The sequence below is a fragment of the Gasterosteus aculeatus genome, chromosome 20, assembly GCF_964276395.1.
Source record: "Gasterosteus aculeatus chromosome 20, fGasAcu3.hap1.1, whole genome shotgun sequence".
Lineage (NCBI taxonomy): Eukaryota > Metazoa > Chordata > Actinopteri > Perciformes > Gasterosteidae > Gasterosteus > Gasterosteus aculeatus.
The window spans coordinates 5,957,992-5,981,909 of record NC_135707.1 but is presented as its reverse complement, the minus strand read 5'-3'; the positions used below and the strand labels follow the sequence as shown (position 1 = coordinate 5,981,909).

Below are 23,918 nucleotides of genomic sequence, written 5' to 3'. Positions count from 1 at the left end.
GATTAACTTTTTATAGGGAGAGACTTCTCCGAGATCACAAAGACCCGTTTAGATTTCCCCGAGCCGAAACGTTACGTGATGAACACCACACGCTGCAGCCGAACATCGACTGTCCCGCAGACTGTCCCCTACTGTCTTTCATACTCTCTCTCATCAGGAATCAGGAAACATTTATTGCCAAAATATGTCAAACATACAAGGAATTTGTCTTGGCGGTTGGTGCGTGACAGTAGACAGTGTAACAATAGACAAGACAGCAGTGCACAAGTAATAAAATGAAATGAAATGCTAATGCAATAGGTTAGTAGAATAAGGATATGGGTTAGTATACAATAAGAGAATAAAGTTAGTTAAAAATTAAAATTTTTTAAAAAGTTACAAAATATTTAAAAAAGAAAGTTGTCTCATACACTGTCTCTCATACTGTCCTGTCTCTACGGTGTTGCGATGCAGAGAACATCTGGAAAGCCGCTGTATGTCTTGCTCTTGGTAAAGTTCTGTTGGTTTATTTGTCGCTTAATAAACTTCTGAATGTTCCGCATTTCACTGCTTCAATTGATCAAATGTCTGATTATGAACAATGGATATATAATGACTCTCCCTTACACATTCACACACATATATTAAAACTCCTAGTTCTAGATGGTCATCTTCACATACATATGGTACATAAGCTGATACAGTACATATATCCTATTCATTCGTATTAATTAGATTCTTTGGGCTTGTTTTCATCTACATACTCTGGAAGAGTTGAGATCATTATTGTCATTGGATGATGCTCGATCCATGAAGCCTCCTGCAAGCAGCCACATTTAAAGAAATATAATCTGATTGATTAGAGTGACGAGGCACTCAATTGAGCCTATGCATTTCACCAACACGCACATAACGTTAACTTGTCTGCAAAAAGTGGGGCGGTGTCAGTTTTTGCCATGATTATGTGATTAATTAAATATTATTTTGTATCGCACAATATCGCAAATTTGCCTCAGAGGTCTTTACAGTGTGTACACATGTGACATCCTCTGTCCAGAAACCCTAACATCAACACAGGAAAAACTCCCCAAACACTGAAAAGGTATTTGATGGGGAGAATAAAGGGAAGAAACCTTTAGAGACACACAGGTCGATCCTCCCTGGGATGGACAGACTGCAAAGGACGTACAGAACGAACAACGTAATACATTAAATTCATCCGACAGAAATGATTCAAATGAACATATTATCTCATTATAAGTGTTCATGATCATTTCCTGCCCGTCAGAGGAGAAAAAAAAACGCTCTTCCTTTAAGTTTATTTGCCGTTATACTGTTAAAAAATCCTGGTTTTTGTGTTCGACTCTTCCGCCTTCTAACTTAGGACGCGCACGCGCGATTATCCTGATGAATCCTGATCTGGTTCAAACTAACAAGACGGTTTGACCGTCGACCCGCCTTCGAGGAACCGAGATGTTGATCTGTCAATCATCTCGGTAATTTGAGCTGGATAATCGGACATTTGATTGACTTAGTTGAAGAAAGTACGAGAAACAGGGCCCAGATTTATATATTTTCAAAAACAAGCATTAATAACGGAACTGCTGCACACCATTAATGCCATGTCATCCTGTACTGTTCACAAATGTCATAAACATGTCAACAATTAAAAGTATGTTAATTTGCCCACATCTTCTTTCTTTTACAAAGCAGTTTGAACAAAAATGTTTTTTCATTTGCTAATAAACATTTATAATGTAGGTGCCACATGTTTCGTTCCATCATTCAACAACTGGCTGCACCTGGAAAGTACCGTCGCAGCATCTCAGCCATCTCACACTTTGACCTCAGAGTACTGCGTCTCGTCTCCCTCGGAGCTGCTGGAGTACCAGCCGCCTCCCCCTCGTCTGGGCTTCGCCGCGAAGGTCACCTGAGAGTAGTGGACCTCCACCTCCTCCTCGCTGGAGTCCGTGTCGTAGCTCCATGGATCTGGATCTCTGGCCAGGTGGGCGGAGCTGGCGTTCTCGTAGTCCTCCTGCCTTTCCTCGCTCTAGAGGAACAACAGAGATGGTCGCCAGATTATTTCAGTCATAGCTTATCTGGACTTTATGGAAGGAAAACATTACAATCAAATCAACACACATTTAATGCTTGTGAGAACTTGGAAATGTATTCCTTAAGTAACTGCTCTCCTCGCGGTCTCAAAGCAACTCTCTCCTTTGTCCTCATCCTTCTGGACTTTTCCACTGCATTTGACACAGTAAACCATAAGATCCTTATCTCCTCCCTTCAGGAACTTGGTGTCTCAGGCTCTGCTCTCTCCCTTCTCTCATCCTACTTTGATGGCCGGACCTACCGAGGAACCTCGGCATCACACTCAACAGCCGACTCTCCCTGACTCCCAACATCACTGCAACAACACGATCCTGTAGATAGGCGCTCTACAACATCAGGAGATTACGTCCCCTTCTCACTCAGAAGGCGGCGAAGGTACTGATTCAGGCTCTTGTCATCTCACACCTGGACTATTGTAACTCCCTCCTGGCAGGTCTCCCCGCTACCGCTATTCGACCTCTGCATCTCATCCAGAATGCAGCAGCTCGACTGGTCTTTAACCCTCCTATGTTCTCCCACACTACTCCACTCCTCCGCTCTCTTCACTGGCTACCGGTGGCTGCCCGCATCCAGTTCAAAACATTGGTGCTCACATATCATGCTGTGAATGGATCGGGTGCACATTACATCCAGGACATGGTCAAACTCTACATACCGACCCGCACTCTCCGCTCTGCATCTACCAAACTGCTCGTTTCTCCTTCAATGAGAGCAAAACACTCGACAAAATCACAACTCTTTGCTGTCCTTGCTCCGAAATTGTGGAACCAGCTCTCTGATGATATCAGGACCGCAGAGAGGCTTCACATCTTCAGCCGCAAACTAAAAACACACCTCTTCAGACTCTACCTCGCCTAAAAGACTAAAAAGATTGTAGGACTTAAATTGTACTTATAATGGCTCTTATCTATAGTAAGTTGTAGATCGGCTTATTTGAGGAAATTGCACTTTCTTTTGTGGTGTATTCTTGGTTAAATGCACTTATTGTAAGTCGCTTTGAATAAAAGTGTCAGTTGACATGTAATGTAATGTCATTTTGATAGTAAGAAGGAATTTATTCAATTAAAACTTTGTGGACACAGAGACGCAATGCACACCACATAGTTCTTTTGTGATAACGGACCAAAAACATCCGGTTCCTTGGATTCTGACCTTTTCAGGCGGCTTTTGCTTGGACACTTTAGCATACACATCTTCTCCCGCCTTTGCCCGTTGGTTTCTAGAAATACAAATACCATCATGTGCATAACGTACCACATATATTTGCCATGTATTAAATCCTTTCTTTGTCATTCTCACATTTTTCCAAAGTGCACAGAGGCGTAGTTGAGGGAATCCTCCGGTGTGTTCACACCTTTCTCTGTGATTCCGTTTAGTGCAGGAGGACCCTGAGCAGAGACACACAGAGGTGGAATATATTGTATCCTAGAAAAATTGCTTGGTATGTTTTGTGGGTGCAATTTTTATCCACAGCCTTTAATCTTTTGCTGGCTCTTTAAAAAACATGTTCTACTCTGAGGCTGTTTGTGTGTAACTTGTGTGGAACCACAAGTTACACAGAAGGACGTGATGACAAGTCCGTACTTCCTATTTATAAAGTACGATATCCTGTAACTTTTTGAAATTGTGATTCCTATTTTCAGTTCTTTAATGTGTTGCTGTCGTGAAGCTTTGACAGCTTGACTCACGGGTTGTCCCGAGGGCTCGTTCACCGTGCAGTAAATGCTGTGGATGTTGGCTGCAGGTCTGCAGAACAACAAAGGCCAACATGAATGAAAAGGTGCAGTGACAAATGACAGGGACGACGGTTATGCTGCCAGTCGTGTCTGAAGGCTCTTAAATGGATGCTCTGTCAGTGTGTGTGAGGCTGCTTACGTGCTGTCTGGATGAGACTTGCATCGTGGGGCCTTTGGACGGTCCGGCCAGAGGTCATCCTCTGCACCGCGGCCGTTCGTCCGATTCCTCTCGCCGCTGTTCCACCAGCGCTGAATGGGTTCCCACTGACACACAAAAAGAGGGATGTCACTTCTATTCTTCTACGTTCTGTTACATAACAGAGTGGAAAAACACAAATGAGTCATCACCAGAAAACCGAAAGTGTTTGTAGCTGCTTGTTCACTTGATCGCTTCCTCTTTTGTCTGAAAACACAAAGGGACAAGAGTGAATGTTTGCACCAAATTACACATGACAAATCATCCACTGCATGTAATTGTGTTCGTACTCCACCTGTAGACAACGACAATCAAGAAAATGGTGAGTAGAAAGACTATAAACAGGATGATCAACACGGTCTTCAAGACGTTTCCTGTCGTTAAAAGAGACAGAACATTAGAAAGGTGTGAAAAGAAGCACAGTTTCAAACAGCCGTGATTTAATCATTGGAGGAAACAACACACTTCCTTGAGATTCACTCACGCTCAAACAGATGGACGGGGCTGGACGCTTTCTGATGTATGTCGTTCGTTGCGACGCAGTAGTAGGATCCCGGTTGGTCTGAATACACCGTGTAGTTCTGATGGTCGCTGATGGACACCTTTTTATTCGCTGCCTTGTGGTTCTCCTTGTACCAGAAGTACTGCGTGATCGGCGGGTAGCTGTGGCTGCTGCAGCTCAGCGTCACAGAACTTGTGCCGTCGGCCCCCCAATGCTCCGTCTCTGTGATCTTTGTCAGCTTCGGGGAATCTGAGGATCAATATGTTCTTGTTTTTATAGAACATAACAAGCTTCTGTGTGTGGAATGTGAAAATGTCCCTTTGCCGTCTTCCAGTGGGAGTTTCATAGAGACACACTTGAAGGGCCCACACCCTTTGACATTAGCCACAACGACAGCAGCACACTCACACTTGACTCTAAGCTCGGTTTGCGGTGAGTTTCCGGTTCCCACGTCGTTGCTCGCTTCACAGCTGTACTGTCCGCTGTCGGAAGGGCCGACCGACTTCAGGGAGAAGGTCTGCGTCTTCCCGAGGATCTCGGTCGCGCCATCGCTCATCTTCCTCCAGGTGACGGAGGTCACCGGTGGGTCGGACCGGGCGCTGCACTCCAGAGTCAACGGCTCCTTCTCCTCCACGACGAGGGAAGGCCGAGCGATTACGCTCACGTCTTTGGGACTATCTGCATTCACCAGAATTAAGAGGAAGGGAGAGAAGTAGTAGATAGATGATATGGTTATCTGCTATCAGTAATCCTTCCATAATACACATACTTCCACTGCTGTAAAATACGATTCATTCCCAAATGCAATGACTCATAGACCAAGTTGATGTACATTTAAATTCATTGTATTTTAAACTACTTCATATACTGTTGCAGTTTATCTATAACGGCCGGTTTTCTCATTCAATCCTTTTTGTATGAAAACTTGTGTACTCAAAATATCTAAAGTGCTTCGTACGAGCTGGCACTTAATGGACGGAATAGAAAATAAAGATCTACATTTTACATTCTAAATCAAGTTTCCTTTGGAACAAGTTTCTTTTGCTCACATTTCACCACCAGCTTCTTCCATTCGCTGGTCGTTGAGCCTTCGGTGTTGGTGGCGTCGCAGGTGTAGACGCCAGCGTGGGTGTAAGTGACGTGAAACGTGTGGTAGAGATTGTTGGGCCGCCGGTCACTACCAGGATGAGTGAAAAGCACCTTTGAAGACGGAGGATTTGACTCTGAGGTCAGTGTCAAGGTGAGCTTTGAGGGCGGGGAGCTTTCAACACTGCAGCTGATGGAGATCAGCTGACCTTCCCTGACCTCGGTCTTCATGGATAGCGATGGACTGCTGGGAGCATCTGCAGAGAGAAAACATCTATGTTCTTCAGAAGGTTTCATTCATTGTTTAACATCATAGTACGTTAGCATCTCTGAAGTTCACCAATCAACGAGGGGGATATTTTTTAATGTATTTAGCATACAAACTCATTCGTGACATTTTGCTACTTTAACAGGGGTAAATGCCTGATTATGGTCTTCCCTTGTTGCCTGGCAACTGCTCGCCATAAGAAGTGTTTTTGTTGTTAAATCATAAAAGTGTTGCAATGTCTGAGCTTTAGAAGTGCTGGGAGGTGGAATCAGTGCGTTAGCCACGTTGTCATTCCCACGCTCAGCTAACTGCTGAAGTTTTTTAATCATTTTATATTTCAATATTCATTGTACAGGCACGCGAGTTTACTACAAGTATTCATTTCCTTCAGAAAAATAACAATTTACCATTAAAATATACATTTAAAAGATAGACAATGAATTGAAGTGATGACTTTCGGGCGATTGATCGAGTCCTTTGGACGTAAACGCTGATTTTCTAATGATCACACTTGACGTAAAAATGAAAAATAATAATAACAGAAACTAATCAGAGTGACATAATTACTTACAGAGCACTTCTATGCACACTGGCTCGCTTTGCTTCCCTGTATTGATGAAGTTGGTTGCTTTGCACGTGTAACAACCTTGATCTGTTCTCTCTACTGTGACCAGCGTTCGTTTGTTATCTCTGGCTGTCTCGTACTTCCACCGTGAGGAGTCAATCTCCATGGTTTTGTTGTCTCGGTACCAGGAGTATCCAAGCGGGGAGGGATTGGCCTCAGTCTGACAATAAAATGTCAGAGATTTACCAACTCCCACACGTTCATCACCTTCACTGATGGAAATGGTTGTCCTCCTCGGGCCATCTGAAAGAAAGAATGAAATTATGATTAGGAAATAATAATAATAATAAAGCCTGCTTTCTACGGCAATGGAGGCGGTATATTCACTTCCTCACTCCACTTCAACTCAACAACAACATTTGTAGAGCTCTCAGAGCTGTGAAACTCACATTGAACTTTGACCCTAAAGGGCACCGATGTTCCTTCGCCTCGGACGTTAATGGCCGAGCATTTGTAGTCGCCTGCGTCCTCAGGCTGGATGCTCTGGACGACGTACCGCTCCGTCCTCTCCTCGCTGAGGGCTTTCTCATCCTTAAACCAGGTGAAGGTGTGAGGTAGCGGGTTGCTTCTCCTCACACGACATGTCAAAGTCATCGCATCTCCTTGTCTAACTGTGGCAGTAGGGGACATGGACACCTCAACCTCGGGCCGGTCTGAAACACAAGATTGAATTCTTTCTTCATTCTAATTGGCAGCAATTATTCTGTAAAATAATAATGATAATATACTCACATGTAACGTTAATGTTGACAGGGTTTGATTTCATTGTCCCCAGTTTGTTTGTAGCTTCACAATGGTATTCCCCACTCTGTGACTCTACAATCAATGTGATCTTATGTTCGGCCCCTCTTCCAATTTCTTTATTTTCATTTCCGAACCATGTGAAGTTGGGATCTGGGCGTCCGTTGGCGACGCATTTGAGAGTCACAGATCCTCCCTCCACAACATCTGCAGGGTGTTTTTCAGCCTGTGTGTCTCTGGGAGCATCTGTGTCAACCAATACAATACAAGCAAAAGAGAAATCCGTCAACTTGTTGCTTACTCACAGAAATGAAATATGAGGAACTGTTTATTTAGTACAAAAGATGCATCAAAGGTAATTTACTATAAAGTACTGAAAACATAAAGACCTTATAGAATCCTTAAAGAAGGAGCATTTACAAGTAAAATCCATTAAGTGAAAGTACAAAAGTGTTAACATCAAAATGTAAATAAAGTAGAAAATGCAGCAAATATGCAGAATGGGAATTTTAATGATGTATCACTCATTTGATTAAGCCTGATTATTTTACTATATATTTATTTGGCTTACTTAATTGCACCAACAAATCATTTTCACTCTCATCTAAGTTGCTGTCGATCACTGGTAAAGCAGACATAGATAGACTCCATTTATAAACTTACATTCCACAGTTAAGCTGATATTTCGAATCAAATATCTGTCGCTGTCATCTGTCTGGCAGGAAAACTCCTCTCCGTCATGCTGCCAGTTAACAGTAAAACTGAGCGAGGTGCTCTTCTGATTTCTGCTCTCCTGTGGATGCGTTAGGTGTGAAGTCGGAGACCGTGGACTCGAACTTTTGATTACTGGGTTTAAACCACATGAACTCAAAGTGGAGCAAGTGAGCGTTGCTGTGTCGTTTTCCTTGAAGACGGGCGGTTGCTGAAAAGTGATCGGGCATGGATTGTCTGGAAAAATAAGAAGGACAATATCAGAAGAAATGTCGTGGCAAATTACTTCTGTTCACTATTTCTGTTCTAAAGAGGAATTAATTACCATTCGTTACTGAGGTGATCAGTTAGTAAAGCATGTGAGTAGCGCTTCAGTTAAAAGCTTTAGAGTGATAAATACATTTAATGCTCAGTTAAAACTTTGAGTCTTCCGAGTTAAAAAAAGCTGCATAAACATTATATTTTCTCATTCTTTGCTGTTATATTGTTGTAAAATTTTCACTTAACTTTTAACACCACGACCAATTATGTTTAAGAATATTCAAAAATGTAAACTTGACTTCAACCAACTCAAACATTTCTGCTTCCAGACCAGCTCATCTCTTACTGATTAATTAATTTCTATGTATTTTCTTAAAGTATATTTCAGTATTACCTTTAACATGTAGCATCACTGGGTCGGTGTACCACTTTCCTTCCCCATCAAATCTAAAGAAATATTTTCCATTGTCGGACTTTTTCAATTTGCAGAGTAAAATACTGCTCGTTTTTGAGATTGTAAGATAACCTCCTGAAGCTGGTAAAAGAGAACTGATTTCTTTCACTCTGTCAGCAAAGTCTGTGCTGACCGGAATGAGTGACTTATTTATGCTGTAGACGACGGTGCCAATCAAAACTGTTTTATTCCACACTACGTCCTTTATCCAAAACCAGTGAGCACCAGCAGCTTTTACTCTTCCATTGACTCTGCAGCTGATTTCAACGCAGGATCCCTCTTTAGCTGTCAGGGACGTGGTGACCAGTTCGAAGACGGTTGCTTCACTACAAGAAACATCTGTGACGGTTAAAACACAAGTGGTAAAGTCAATTTAAGTGATTTACAATATTTAATAACAATCTCGTTAAAGTTTACATTGTTATCAAGGTGGAATAATAAATTCCTACTTTGCAATATTGCCAGAACCACCAACCACCAAACTGAGTGAGCTTTCATTGTTGCGGCACTAAAGCTTGACGTCTGAAACACAAAAACAAAACAAAGGCATTTGTGCACATTATAACACCGTAGAACTGACTCTATTTTTAATCTGGCCTTTCTGCCCAGTATGCTTTTAGTCATTTGTCAAGACAAGCCAAGAGAGGGTAGAGACACTAGCCGTGGGACAAAGGTCTCATGAGTGTGTGTGTGTGTGTGTGTGTGTGTGTGTGTGTGTGTGTGTGTGTGTGTGTGTGTGTGTGTGTGTGTGTGTGTGGACGATAGAAGAGGAAGCGGGGAGAAAGAACTGATCAGAATGGGCCAGTTAGGTCAGCATCAACATACCAGATAGTGGGAAAACGTCAGGATAGTAAGTTACGCAGTGTATTATTGACGCATTGCGTGTATTGAACGAGGGAACAAGCATCAACATACCGGATAAGGGGGGCTGGTGAAGGACAAGGGGGAGAATAGTGGGACAATCACATCACTTTTACTTCGTCATAAACCAGCATCACCCTGTCCTAAAGTCTTTGCTTTCCCTCCCCACAGGTTTCTATCTGATGGTGGTTCTATCTGATGGTGGTTCTATCTGAGGGTGGTGGTCCCTACAGTGGTCCTGCCGAGCTTCTGGCTTACTACTCGCAATTATTTGAATAATTTCTGTTATATGAATTGAATGTATTATACATCTTTTACATTGTTCATTCTGTACACATGACATCCATTGTAGTCCATCCCGGGAGTGGGATTCCTCCTCTGACCTTCTCCCCCGTAAGGTTTTCTTCCCTTTTTTTTGGAAGGGTTTTTCATCTTTGGGGGAGTTTTTTTTCTCTGCAGATGTGAGGGATGTTGCGTGTGGCAAATTTGTCATTTGCGATTTTGGGATGTAGAAAATTAAGTAGGTGGAGGTGGAATAAAGGCTAAGTAGTTTTATTGAGGCCTTTTCCCGCACGAGGCCGCGGCGTTACTCAAAAACGGCGTAAGGAATTCATTAAAATCCGTATTTACCGTTTTTGAATATATTTGATTTAGACTAACACAGCGTGATAAAATAGGGGGAGGGGGGTGTGAAAGAGAGAAAGTGGTACCTTGAAGCTGCGGATTGTCTTTTTTGTTGTCTAAACGATAAGGTTCGGTGATGTTTAAGGGAGGTGATCAATAATCCACAAAGGGGGGCAACCGTTGTCCCATAGAACATTACAACCAAGCACAGAATCAAACATACATCGGTGAGCGCGGTGCGGCAGGTTTCTGTGTGTGGGAGCGGAGACTCGTTGTCGTGGTTTTTACGCATTATTGAGACATGTTGAGAAGTGAAAATCACACATTTGAAGCTCGCGGTGTTTTTCCCACCGGTCGTCTTGTCATACGAAGTCAAACGCTGCGGTTCTCCAAAAACGGGAGGTGTGAAAGACACTATTAAAGAACCCTGTGGATTCCGGCCAACTTGAGGACGTTTCTCGCGCGCGCACACTTTTTTGGGAAGACGCGTCGGAGGGATCGGAAAGGTGTCGCCGGAGACGCCGCTCCCTCATTCACAGATCGGCTTTTAAGGGGCCAAAACCGAGCGGACGCGTACGGCTGAAGCTGCGTGGGGGGGGGGGGGGTCCGGGTCCTGGCAAGACCGAAAACGCCGCTGGCGGAACTGCTCCGCTGAGCGTATCACGTGTGAACACTGATCTATCCATAGAACCGAGGGCGGTAGACTGGGGATACACTTTCGACGTGGCTGCAGCGGGTGGTAAACTAAAGAAAGGGGGGGGGGGGGGGCAAACAGCTGGACGGTCAAGGTCGGATAACGGGGGTGGCCGCAATGCCTCCCGCGTTCTAGTAGAGTGACGCAGAGAAATGCAGCGGGTGTCTCATTCATGACGAAGAGGCATAAGAGGCCGTAAGGGTGGTGGCCAGAGGAGGGCAGCGTTGAGGCCAAAAGCCCTGGAGGCGGTGGAGAGTTATTTGAAGGGAAAAGAGCAGAAGGTTAAGAGACATAACGAAGAAAAGGGGTCATATCTGACTCAAAACAATGCAGCAGGGCCGAGATCCTCCTTGTGGCAAAACTTTGCCGGTCGTCGTTAACTCCGTGGCGCCAAAACGAGTTGATTGTCCGGTCGACGGGTGCGCGAGGATTTTCATGCGACATGCGCACAGTCTCACAGTGCGACCCCGGTGGACTGATGAGGGATAGCAGCTATTTATAAGATACAATATATTGGCGGGCAAGCTGTAATAGCAATTAAATATATCTCCTGCCGGCCAAAGAGCTCTTCACCTATGTTTTTCCCTATCTGTCTCCACAGTCTACTTTTTTTGTTGTTTCTTCATTTTATCTAAGTTTGATTTTTCTGGTATAATGAAATAATAAATAACAAAAATACATTTTCCATTTTATTATAATTTAAAAGCATTTTTAGTGTGCCAGCAGTAGTCAGTAGAAATCATCAGTCAGGCGTCAGGACTGTGGGGCCTCACTCACTACTCAGTGGCTCCTCAGTGGCAACGCTAGTGTGTTGATGAAAACTCAGTCATTGTCTGTCGATAAAAGTTATACAAAAGTCATCAAAAGGTCTATGAAAAAGTATGGTATGGCACAGTATAAGTATGGTATGGCACAGTATGGCAAAAAGAATCATGGAAAAGTGATACCATAGTATGTATAAAATAATAAAACAAAATCCTAGTATTAGGGAAATAAAGAATAAAAAAGTTGTGAAATTGTTTGTTGAAATAAATCACCAAACAGATTGTAACTTTTTTTTATTCATACATTTGTTTTCTGTATACATCGATATGTCGGAGTTTGTTCATAAAAAGAAGACATTCCCTGATACGTTGGCGGTTAAGAACAGAATTGAAAGCGTGTTATGAAATGGGACATCATGCACATTACCAGGGCGCTGTTCCTCGTACGGGGCTAACTGAGTTAGCCGGATAGTTTTGAGGATGAGATGACGTAGATCAGGCTTTTCGGTTCCCCGAAGCAGGTTTGTCGAAATCACCATAGCAACACATCGAAAAACTTTAACCTGTTTCGGCGCAGGTTCATCTGAGCTAGTGGATTAGTTCATCACTCCCCCGGAAAAATGGGCAGCAGACTTCCTCATTGATGAAGACAGTCTGCTTCGGGGCAGTTAAACTAAAAATATAGATCGAAACACCATTCAACTGATGTCTAAAAGGTAAGATTAACTTTTTATAGGGAGAGACTTCTCCGAGATCACAGACACCCGTTTAGATTTCCCCGAGCCGAAACGTTACGTGATGAACACCACACGCTGCAGCCGAACATCGACTGTCCCGCAGACTGTCTCCCACTGTCTTTCATACTCTCTCTCATCAGGAATCAGGAAACATTTATTGCCAAAATATGTCAAACATACAAGGAATTTGTCTTGGCGGTTGGTGCGTGACAGTAGACAGTGTAACAATAGACAAGACAGCAGTGCACAAGTAATAAAATGAAATGAAATGCTAATGCAATAGGTTAGTTGAATAAGGCTATGGGTTAGTATACAATAAGAGAATAAAGTTAGTTAAAAATTAAAAAATTTTAAAAAGTTACAAAATATTTAAAAAAGAAAGTTGTCTCATACACTGTCTCTCATACTGTCCTGTCTCTACGGTGTTGCGATGCAGAGAACATCTGGAAAGCCGCTGTATGTCTTGCTCTTGGTAAAGTTCTGTTGGTTTATTTGTCGCTTAATAAACTTCTGAATGTTCCGCATTTCACTGCTTCAATTGATCAAATGTCTGATTATGAACAATGGATATATAATGACTCTCCCTTACACATTCACACACATATATTAAAACTCCTAGTTCTAGATGGTCATCTTCACATACATATGGTACATAAGCTGATACAGTACATATATCCTATTCATTCGTATTAATTAGATTCTTTGGGCTTGTTTTCATCTACATACTCTGAAAGAGTTGAGATCATTATTGTCATTGGATGATGCTCGATCCACGAAGCCTCCTGCAAGCAGCCACATTTAAAGAAATATAATCTGATTGATTAGAGTGACGAGGCACTCAATTGAGCCTATGCATTTCACCAACACGCACATAACGTTAACTTGTCTGCAAAAAGTGGGGCGGTGTCAGTTTTTGCCATGATTATGTGATTAATTAAATATTATTTTGTATCGCACAATATCGCAAATTTGCCTCAGAGGTCTTTACAGTGTGTACACATGTGACATCCTCTGTCCAGAAACCCTAACATCAACACAGGAAAAACTCCCCAAACAATGAAAAGGTATTTGATGGGGAGAATAAAGGGAAGAAACCTTTAGAGACACACAGGTCGATCCTCCCTGGGACGGACAGACTGCAAAGGACGTACAGAACGAACAACGTAATACATTAAATTCATCCGACAGAAATGATTCAAATGAACATATTATCTCATTATAAGTGTTCATGATCATTTCCTGCCCGTCAGAGGAGAAAAAAAAACGCTCTTCCTTTAAGTTTATTTGCCGTTATACTGTTAAAAAATCCTGGTTTTTGTGTTCGACTCTTCCGCCTTCTAACTTAGGACGCGCACGATCTGGTTCAAACTAACAAGACGGTTTGACCGTCGACCCGCCTTCGAGGAACCGAGATGTTGATCTGTCAATCATCTCGGTAATTTGAGCTGGATAATCGGACATTTGATTGACTTAGTTGAAGAAAGTACGAGAAACAGGGCCCAGATTTATATATTTTCAAAAACAAGCATTAATAACGGAACTGCTGCACACCATTAATGCCATGTCATCCTGTACTGTTCACAAATGTCATAAACATGTCAACAATTAAAAGTATGTTAATTTGCCCACATCTTCTTTCTTTTACAAAGCAGTTTGAACAAAAATGTTTTTTCATTTGCTAATAAACATTTATAATGTAGGTGCCACATGTTTCGTTCCATCATTCAACAACTGGCTGCACCTGGAAAGTACTGTCGCAGCATCTCAGCCATCTCACACTTTGACCTCAGAGTACTGCGTTTCGTCTCCCTCGGAGCTGCTGGAGTACCAGCCGCCTCCCCCTCGTCCGGGCTTCGCCGCGAAGGTCACCTGAGAGTAGTGGACCTCCACCTCCTCCTCGCTGGAGTCCGTGTCGTAGCTCCATGGATCTGGATCTCTGGCCAGGTGAGCGGAGCTGGCGTTCTCGTAGTCCTCCTGCCTTTCCTCGCTCTAGAGGAACAACAGAGATGGTCGCCAGATTATTTCAGTCATAGCTTATCTGGACTTTATGCAAGAAAAACATTACAATCAAATCAACACACATTTAATGCTTGTGAGAACTTGTGAGGAAATGTATTCCTTTAGTAACTGCTCTCCTCGCGGTCTCAAAGCAACTCTCTCCTTTGTCCTCATCCTTCTGGACTTTTCCACTGCATTTGACACAGTAAACCATAAGATCCTTATCTCCTCCCTTCAGGAACTTGGTGTCTCAGGCTCTGCTCTCTCCCTTCTCTTATCCTACTTTGATGGCCGGACCTACCGAGGAACCTCGGCATCACACTCAACAGCCGACTCTCCCTGACTCCCAACATCACTGCAACAACACGATCCTGTAGATACGCGCTCTACAACATCAGGAGATTACGTCCCCTTCTCACTCAGAAGGCAGCGAAGGTACTGATTCAGGCTCTTGTCATCTCACGCCTGGACTATTGTAACTCCCTCCTGGCAGGTCTCCCCGCTACCGCTATTCGACCTCTGCATCTCATCCAGAATGCAGCAGCTCGACTGGTCTTTAACCCTCCTATGTTCTCCCACACTACTCCACTCCTCCGCTCTCTTCACTGGCTACCGGTGGCTGCCCGCATCCAGTTCAAAACATTGGTGCTCACATATCATGCTGTGAATGGATCGGGTGCATATTACATCCAGGACATGGTCAAACTCTACATACCGACCCGCACTCTCCGCTCTGCATCTACCAAACTGCTCGTTTCTCCTTCAATGAGAGCAAAACACTCGACAAAATCACAACTCTTTGCTGTCCTTGCTCCGAAATTGTGGAACCAGCTCTCTGATGATATCAGGACCGCAGAGAGGCTTCACATCTTCAGCCGCAAACTAAAAACACACCTCTTCAGACTCTACCTCGCCTAAAAGACTAAAAAGATTGTAGGACTTAAATTGTACTTATAATGGCTCTTATCTATAGTAAGTTGTAGATCGGCTTATTTGAGGAAATTGCACTTTCTTTTGTGGTGTATTCTTGGTTAAATGCACTTATTGTAAGTCGCTTTGAATAAAAGTGTCAGTTGACATGTAATGTAATGTCATTTTGATAGTAAGAAGGAATTTATTCAATTAAAACTTTGTGGACACAGAGACGCAATGCACACCACATAGTTCTTTTGTGATAACACACCAAAAACATCCGGTTCCTTGGATTCTGACCTTTTCAGGCGGCTTTTGCTTGGACACTTTAGCATACACATCTTCTCCCGCCTTTGCCCGTTGGTTTCTAGAAATACAAATACCATCATGTGCATAACGTACCACATATATTTGCCATGTATTAAATCCTTTCTTTGTCATTCTCACATTTTTCCAAAGTGCACAGAGGCGTAGTTGAGGGAATCCTCCGGTGTGTTCACACCTTTCTCTGTGATTCCGTTTAGTGCAGGAGGACCCTGAGCAGAGACACACAGAGGTGGAATATATTGTATCCTAGAAAAATTGCTTGGTATGTTTTGTGGGTGCAATTTTTATCCACAGCCTTTAATCTTTTGCTGGCTCTTTAAAAAACATGTTCTACTCTGAGGCTGTTTGTGTGTAACTTGTGTGGAACCACAAGTTACACAGATCTATCAATCTAAAAAAACGTGAAGAAAGATCTTGTACTCGGACTTAAAAGAAGCTCCTCCAGGAACGACAAAGGACGTGATGACAAGTCCGTACTTCCTATTTATAAAGTACGATATCCTGTAACTTTTTGAAATTGTGATTCCTATTTTCAGTACTTTAATGTGTTGCTGTCGTGAAGCTTTGACAGCGTGACTCACGTGTTGTCCCGAGGGCTCGTTCACCGTGCAGTAAATGCTGTGGATGTTGGCTGCAGGTCTGCAGAACAACAAAGGCCAACATGAATAAAAAGGTGCAGTGACAAATGACAGGGACGACGGTTATGCTGCCAGTCGTGTCTGAAGGCTCTTAAATGGATGCTCTGTCAGTGTGTGTGAGGCTGCTTACGTGCTGTCTGGATGAGACTTGCATCGTGGGGCCTTTCGACGGTCCGGCCAGAGGTCATCCTCTGCACCGCGGCAGTTCGTCCGATTCCTCTCGCTGCTGTTCCACCAGCGCTGAATGGGTTCCCACTGACACACAAAAAGAGGGATGTCACTTCTATTCTTCTACGTTCTGTTACATAACAGAGTGGAAAAACACAAATGAGTCATCACCAGAAAACCGAAAGTGTTTGTAGCTGCTTGTTCACTTGATCGCTTCCTCTTTTGTCTGAAAACACAAAGGGACAAGAGTGAATGTTTGCACCAAATTACACATGACAAATCATCCACTGCATGTAATTGTGTTCGTACTCCACCTATAGACAACGACAATCAAGAAAATGGTGAGTAGAAAGACTATAAACAGGATGATCAACACGGTCTTCAAGACGTTTCCTGTCGTTAAAAGAGACAGAACATTAGAAAGGTGTGAAAAGAAGCACAGTTTCAAACGGCCGTGATTTAATCAGAGGAGGAAACAACACACTTCCTTGAGATTCACTCACGCTCAAACAGATGGACGGGGCTGGACGCTCTCTGATGTATGTCGTTCGTTGCGACGCAGTAGTAGGATCCCGGTTGGTCTGAATACACCGTGTAGTTCTGATGGTCGCTGATGGACACCTTTTTATTCGCTGCCTCGTGGTTCTCCTTGTACCACAAGTACTGCGTGATCGGCGGGTAGCTGTGGCTGCTGCAGCTCAGCGTCACAGAACTTGTGCCGTCGGCCCCCCAATGCTCCGTCTCTGTGATCTTTGTCAGCTTCGGGGCATCTGAGGATCAATATGTTCTTGTTTTTATAGAACATAACAAGCTTCTGTGTGTGGAATGTGAAAATGTCCCTTTGCCGTCTTCCAGTGGGAGTTTCACAGAGACACACTTGAAGGGCCCACACCCTTTGACATTAGCCACAACGACAGCAGCACACTCACACTTGATTCTAAGCTCGGTTTGCGGTGAGTTTCCGGTTCCCACGTCGTTGCTCGCTTCACAGCTGTACAGTCCGCTGTCGGAAGGGCCGACCGACTTCAGGGAGAAGGTCTGCGTCTTCCCGAGGATCTCGGTCGCGCCATCGCTCATCTTCCTCCAGGTGACGGAGGTCACCGGTGGGTCGGACCGGGCGCTGCACTCCAGAGTCAACGGCTCCTTCTCCTCCACGACGAGGGAAGGCCGAGCGATTACGCTCACGTCTTTGGGACTATCTGCATTCACCAGAATTAAGAGGAAGGGAGAGAAGTAGTAGATAGATGATATAGTTATCTGCTATCAGTAATCCTTCCATAATACACATACTTCCACTGCTGTAAAATACGATTCATTCCCAAATGCAATGACTCATAGACCAAGTTGATGTACATTTAAATTCATTGTATTTTAAACTACTTCATATACTGTTGCAGTTTATCTATAACGGCCGGTTTTCTCATTCAATCCTTTTTGTATGAAAACTTGTGTACTCAAAATATCTAAAGTGCTTCGTACGAGCTGGCACTTAATGGACGGAATAGAAAATAAAGATCTACATTTTACATTCTAAATCAAGTTTCCTTTGGAACAAGTTTCTTTTGCTCACATTTCACCTCCAGCTTCTTCCGTTCGCTGGTCATTGAGCCTTCGGTGTTGGTGGCGTCGCAGGTGTAGAAGCCAGCGTGGGTGGAAGTGACGTGAAACGTGTGGTAGAGATTGTTGGGCCGTCGGTCACTACCAGGATGAGTGAGAAGCACCTTTGAAGACGGAGGATTTGACTCTGAGGTCAGTGTCAAGGTGAGCTTTGAGGGCGGGGAGCTTTCAACGCTGCAGCTGATGGTGACCAGCTGACCTTCCCTGACCTCGGTCTTCATGGATAGCGATGGACTGCTGGGAGCATCTGCAGAGAGAAAACATCTATGTTCTTCAGAAGATTTCATTCATTGTTTAACATCATAGTACGTTAGCATCTCTGAAGTTCACCAATCAACGAGGGGGATATTTTTTAATGTATTTAGCATACAAACTCATTCGTGACATTTTGCTACTTTAACAGGGGTAAATGCCTGATTTTGGTCTTCCCTTGTTGCCTGGCAACTGCTCGCCATAAGAAGTGTTTTTGTTGTTAAATCATAAAAGTGTTGCAATGTCTGAGCTTTAGAAGTGCTGGGAGGTGGAATCAGTGCGTTAGCCACGTTGTCATTCCCACGCTCAGCTAACTGCTGAAGTTTTTTAATCATTTTATATTTTCAATATTCAATAGGCACGCGAGTTTACTACAAGTTTTCATTTCCTTCAGAAAAATAACAATTTACCGTTAAAATATACATTTAAAAGATAGACAATGAATTGAGGTGATAACTTTCGGGCGATTGATCGAGTCCTTTGGACGTAAACGCTGATTTTCTAATGATCACACTTGACGTAAAAATGAAAAATAATAATAACAGAAACTAATCAGAATGACATAATTACTTACAGAGCACTTCTATGCACACTGGCTCGCTTTGCTTCCCTGTATTGATGAAGTTGGTTGCTTTGCACGTGTAACAACCTTCATCTGTTCTCTCTACTGTGACCAGCGTTAGTTTGTTATCTCTGGTTGTCTCATACTTCCACCGTGAGGAGTCAATCTCCATGGTTTTGTTGTCTCGGTACCAGGAGTATCCAAGCGGGGCGGGATTGGCCTCAGTCTGACAATAAAATGTCAGAGATTTACCAACTCCCACACGTTTATCATCTTCACTGATGGAAATGGTTGTCCTCCTTGGGCCATCTGAAAGAAAGAATGAAATATCATAATGCTTTCTACGGTGATGGAGGCTGTGGATTTGCTTCCTTTTTTCCTATCATCAACTCTTTGACATCCCTGCAGCAAAAGGAGCTGTGAAACTCACATTGAACTTTGACCCTAAAGGGCACCGATGTTCCTTCGCCTCGGACGTTAATGGCCGAGCATTTGTAGTCGCCTGCGTCCTCAGGCTGGATGCTCTGGACGACGTACCGCTCCGTCCTCTCCTCGCTGAGGGCTTTCTCATCCTTAAACCAGGTGAAAGTGTGAGGTAGCGGGTTGCTTCTCCTCACACGACATGTCAAAGTCATCACATCTCCTTGTTTAACTGTGGCAGTAGGGGACATGGACACCTCAACCTCGGGCCGGTCTGAAACACAAGATTGAATTCTTTCTTCATTCTAATTGGCAGCAATTATTCTGCAAAATAATAATGATAATATACTCACATGTAACGTTAATGTTGACAGGGTCTGATTTCATTGTCCCCAGTTTGTTTGTAGCTTCACAATGGTATTCCCCACTCTGTGACTCTACAATCAACGTGATCTTATGTTCGGCCCCTCTTCCAATTTGTTTATTTTCATTTCCGAACCATGTGAAGTTGGGATCTGGACGTCCGTTGGCGACGCATTTCAGAGTCACAGATCCTCCCTCCACAACATCTGCAGGGTGTTTTTCAGCCTGTGTGTCTCTGGGAGCATCTGTGTCAACCAATACAATACAAGCAAAAGAGAAATCCGTCAACTTGTTGCTCACTCACAGAAATGAAATATGATAAACTGTTTATTTAGTACAAAAGATGCATCAAAGGTAGCTGCTCCAAAATGTTCTCATTCGTTTTTGCTACTATAAAGTACTGAAAACATAAAGACCTTAAAGAATCCTTAAAGAAGGAGCATTTACAAGTAAAAGCCATTAAGTGAAAGTACAAAAGTGTAAATGTAAATATACAAAAGGTAAATAAAGTAGAAAATGCAGCAAATATGCAGAATGGGTGATTTTAATGATGTATCACTCATTTGATTAAGCCTGATTATTTTACTATATATTTATTTGGCTTACTTAATTGCACCAACAAATCATTTTCACTCTCATCTAAGTTGCTGTCGATCACCGGTAAAGCAGACATAGATAGACTCCATTTATAAACTTACATTCCACAGTCAAGCTGATATTTCGAATCAAATATCTGTCGCTGTCATCTGTCTGGCAGGAAAACTCCTCTCCGTCATGCTGCCAGTTAACAGTAAAACTGAGCGAGGTGCTCTTCTGATTTCTGCTCTCCTGTGGATGCGTTAGGTGTGAAGTCGGAGACCGTGGACTCGAACTTTTGATTACTGGGTTTAAACCACATGAACTCAAAGTGGAGCAAGTGAGCGTTGCTGTGTCGTTTTCCTTGAAGACGGGCGGTTGCTGAAAAGTGATCAGGCATGGATTGTCTGGAAAAATAAGAAGGACAATATCAGAAGAAATGTCGTGGCGAATTACTTCTGTTCACTATTTCTGTTCTAAAGAGAAATTAATTACCATTCGTTACTGAGGTGATCAGTTAGTAAAGCATGTGAGTAGCGCTTCAGTTAAAAGCTTTGGAGTGATAAATACATTTAATGCTCAGTTAAAACTTTGAGTCTTCAGAGTTAAAAAAAGCTGCATAAACATTATATTTTCTCATTCTTTGCTGTTATATTGTTGTAAAATTTTCACTTAACTTTTAACACCACGACCAATTATCTTTTAAGAATATTCAAAAATGTAAACTTGACTTCAACCAACTCAAACATTTCTGCTTCCAGGCCAGCTCATCTCTTACTGATTAATTAATTTCTATGTATTTTCTTAAAGTATATTTCAGTATTACCTTCAACATGTAGCCTCACTGGGTCGGTGTACCAGTTTCCTTCCCCATCAAATCTAAAAAAATATTTTCCAATGTCGGACTTTCTCAAGTTGCAGAGTAAAATACTGCTCTTTTTTGAGATTGTAAGATAACCTCCTGAAGCTGGTAAAAGAGAACTGATTTCTTTCACTCTGTCAGCAAAGTCTGTGCTGACAGGAATGAGTGACTTATTCATGCTGTAGACGACGGTGCCAATCAAAACTGTTTTATTCCACACTACGTCCTTTATCCAAAACCAGTGAGCACCAGCAGCTTTCACTCTTCCATTGACTCTGCAGCTGATTTCAACGCAGGATCCCTCTTTAGCTGTCAGGGACGTGGTGACCAGTTCGAAGACGGTTGCTTCACTACAAGAAACATCTGTGACGGTTAAAACACAAGTGGTAAAGTCAATTTAAGTGATTTACAATTGTTAATAACAATCTTGTTAAAGTTTACATTGTTATCAAAGTGGAGTAATAAATTCCTACTTTTCAATATTGCCAGAACCACCAACCACCAAACTGAGTGAGCTTTCATTGTTGCGGCACTAAAGCTTGACGTCTGAAACACAAAAACAAAACAAAGGCATTTGTGCAGATTATAACACCGTAGAACTGACTCTATTTTTAATCTGGCCTTTCTGCCCAGTATGCTTTTAGTCATTTGTCAAGACAAGCCAAGAGAGTGTAGAGACACTAGCCGTGGGACAAAGGTCTCATGAGTGTGTGTGTGTGTGTGTGTGTGTGTGTGTGTGGACGATAGAAGAGGAAGCGGGGAGAAAGAACTGATCAGAATGGGCCAGTTAGGTCAGCATCAACATACCAGATAGTGGGAAAACGTCAGGATAGTAAGTTACGCAGTGTATTATTGACGCATTGTGTGTATTGAACGAGGGAACAAGCATCAACATACCGGATAAGGGGGGCTGGTGAAGGACAAGGGGGAGAATAGTGGGACAATCACATCACTTTTACTTCGTCATAAACCAGCATTACCCTGTCCTAAAGTCTTTGCTTTCCCTCCCCACAGGTTTCTATCTGATGGTGGTTCTCTATCCGATGGTGGTTCTATCTGAGGGTGGTGGTCCCTGCAGTGGCCCTGCCGAGCTTCTGGCTTACTACTCGCAATTATTTGAATAATTTCTGTTATATGAATTGAATGTATTATACATCTTTTACATTGTTCATTCTGTACACATGACATCCATTGTAGTCCATCCCGGGAGTGGGATTCCTCCTCTGACCTTCTCCCCCGTAAGGTTTTCTTCCCTTTTTTTTGGAAGGGTTTTTCATCTTTGGGGGAGGTTTTTTTCTCTGCAGATGTGAGGGATGTTGCGTGTGGCAAATTTGTCATTTGCGATTTTGGGATTTAGAAAATTAAGTAGGTGGAGGTGGAATAAAGGCTAAGTAGTTTTATTGAGGCCTTTTCCCGCACGAGGCCGCGGCGTTACTCAAAAACGGCATAAGGAATTCATTAAAATCTGTATTTACCGTTTTTGAATATATTTGATTTAGACTAACACAGCGTGATAAAATAGGGGGAGGGGGGTGTAAAAGAGAAAGTGGTACCTTGAAGCTGCGGATTGTCTTTTTTGTTGTCTAAACGATAAGGTTCGGTGATGTTTAAGGGAGGTGATCAATAATCCACAAAGGGGGGCAACCGTTGTCCCATAGAACATTACAACCAAGCACAGAATCAAACATACATCGGTGAGCGCGGTGCGGCAGGTTTCTGTGTGTGGGAGCGGAGACTCGTTGTCGTGGTTTTTACGCATTATTGAGACATGTTGAGAAGTGAAAATCACACATTTGAAGCTCGCGGTGTTTTTCCCACCGGTCGTCTTGTCATACGAAGTCAAACGCTGCGGTTCTCCAAAAACGGGAGGTGTGAAAGACACTATTAAAGAACCCTGTGGATTCCGGCCAACTTGAGGACGTTTCTCGCGCGCGCACACTTTTTTGGAAAGGCGCGTCGGAGGGATCGGAAAGGTGTCGCCGGAGACGCCGCTCCCTCATTCACAGATCGGCTTTTAAGGGGCCAAAACCGAGCGGGCCATCGCGGACGCGTCGGACGCGTACGGCTAAAGCTGCGTGGGGGGGGGGGGGGGGGGGGGTCCGGGTCCTGGCAAGACCGAAAACGCCGCTGGCGGAACTGCTCCGCTGAGCGTATCACGTGTGAACACTGATCTATCCATAGAACCGAGGGCGGTAGACTGGGGATACACTTTCGACGTGGCTGCAGCGGGTGGTAAACTAAAGAAAGGGGGGGGGGGGGCAAACAGCTGGACGGTCAAGGTCGGATAACGGGGGTGGCCGCAATGCCTCCCGCGTTCTAGTAGAGTGACGCAGAGAAATGCAGCGGGTGTTGCTCTCATTCATGACGAAGAGGCATAAGAGGCCGTAAGGGTGGTGGCCAGAGGAGGGCAGCGTTGAGGCCAAAAGCCCTGGAGGCGGTGGAGAGTTATTTGAAGGGAAAAGAGCAGAAGGTTAAGAGACATAACGAAGAAAAGGGGTCATATCTGACTCAAAACAATGCAGCAGGGCCGAGATCCTCCTTGTGGCAAAACTTTGCCGGTCGTCGTTAACTCCGTGGCGCCAAAACGAGTTGATTGTCCGGTCGACGGGTGCGCGAGGATTTTCATGCGACATGCGCACAGTCTCACAGTGCGACCCCGGTGGACTGATGAGGGATAGCAGCTATTTATAAGATACAATATATTGGCGGGCAAGCTGTAATAGCAATTAAATATATATCCTGCCGGCCAAAGAGCTCTTCACCTATGTTTTTCCCTATCTGTCTCCACAGTCTACTTTTTTTGTTGTTTCTTCATTTTATCTAAGTTTGTTTTTTCTGGTATAATGAAATAATAAATAACAAAAATAAA

General features: G+C 43.4%; 2 protein-coding genes across 7 annotated transcripts; both read right to left on the bottom strand.

Annotated features, from left to right (window-relative positions):
- Positions 1–153: 153 nt before the first annotated feature.
- On the bottom strand, positions 154–11,314 carry LOC144389517 (B-cell receptor CD22-like). Of its 4 annotated transcripts, XM_078094681.1 has the most exons (17): positions 11,173–11,314; positions 9,124–9,196; positions 8,615–9,013; positions 7,912–8,196; positions 7,240–7,494; positions 6,897–7,160; positions 6,454–6,750; positions 5,578–5,871; positions 4,937–5,206; positions 4,511–4,777; positions 4,322–4,400; positions 4,179–4,233; positions 3,970–4,094; positions 3,783–3,840; positions 3,394–3,482; positions 3,247–3,313; positions 154–2,029 (listed from the first exon to the last, which is right to left on the bottom strand). In XM_078094681.1, exons 2-17 carry the CDS (start codon positions 9,170–9,172, stop codon positions 1,814–1,816), a joined length of 3,069 nt encoding a protein of 1,022 aa, XP_077950807.1. In that variant the 5' UTR covers positions 9,173–9,196; positions 11,173–11,314; the 3' UTR covers positions 154–1,813. The 4 variants fall into 4 exon arrangements, with proteins under 4 accessions (XP_077950807.1, XP_077950805.1, XP_077950804.1 ...); XM_078094679.1 differs by lacking the exon at positions 11,173–11,314 and having other exon boundaries at positions 3,970–4,079; positions 9,124–9,374; XM_078094678.1 differs by lacking the exon at positions 11,173–11,314 and having other exon boundaries at positions 9,124–9,373.
- Positions 11,315–11,896: 582 nt separating this feature from the next.
- On the bottom strand, positions 11,897–23,707 carry LOC144383021 (B-cell receptor CD22-like). 3 transcript variants are annotated; one of them, XM_078094672.1, is made up of 17 exons: positions 23,558–23,707; positions 21,523–21,595; positions 21,014–21,412; positions 20,310–20,594; positions 19,602–19,856; positions 19,259–19,522; positions 18,841–19,137; positions 17,968–18,261; positions 17,327–17,596; positions 16,901–17,167; positions 16,712–16,790; positions 16,569–16,623; positions 16,360–16,484; positions 16,173–16,230; positions 15,712–15,800; positions 15,565–15,631; positions 11,897–14,343 (listed from the first exon to the last, which is right to left on the bottom strand). In XM_078094672.1, exons 2-17 carry the CDS (start codon positions 21,569–21,571, stop codon positions 14,128–14,130), a joined length of 3,069 nt encoding a protein of 1,022 aa, XP_077950798.1. In that variant the 5' UTR covers positions 21,572–21,595; positions 23,558–23,707; the 3' UTR covers positions 11,897–14,127. The 3 variants fall into 3 exon arrangements, with proteins under 3 accessions (XP_077950798.1, XP_077950796.1, XP_077950797.1); XM_078094670.1 differs by lacking the exon at positions 23,558–23,707 and having other exon boundaries at positions 21,523–21,772; XM_078094671.1 differs by lacking the exon at positions 23,558–23,707 and having other exon boundaries at positions 16,360–16,469; positions 21,523–21,772.
- Positions 23,708–23,918: the final 211 nt, after the last annotated feature.

Coding starts and splice junctions, on each gene's coding strand:
- LOC144389517 (XM_078094678.1), bottom strand. CDS start 9,298: ATGACTAAAAGCATACTGGGCAGAAAGGCCAGATTAAAAATAGAGTCA. Junction 4,095..4,178: donor CAAACACTTTCGGTTTTCTG/GTGATGACTCAT, acceptor TTTGTGTGTCAG/TGGGAACCCATTCAGCGCTG. Junction 2,030..3,246: donor AGCAAAAGCCGCCTGAAAAG/GTCAGAATCCAA, acceptor TTGTTCCTCTAG/AGCGAGGAAAGGCAGGAGGA.
- LOC144383021 (XM_078094670.1), bottom strand. CDS start 21,697: ATGACTAAAAGCATACTGGGCAGAAAGGCCAGATTAAAAATAGAGTCA. Junction 21,413..21,522: donor GGTTCTGGCAATATTGAAAA/GTAGGAATTTAT, acceptor TAACCGTCACAG/ATGTTTCTTGTAGTGAAGCA. Junction 17,168..17,326: donor AACCGAGCTTAGAATCAAGT/GTGAGTGTGCTG, acceptor ATTGATCCTCAG/ATGCCCCGAAGCTGACAAAG.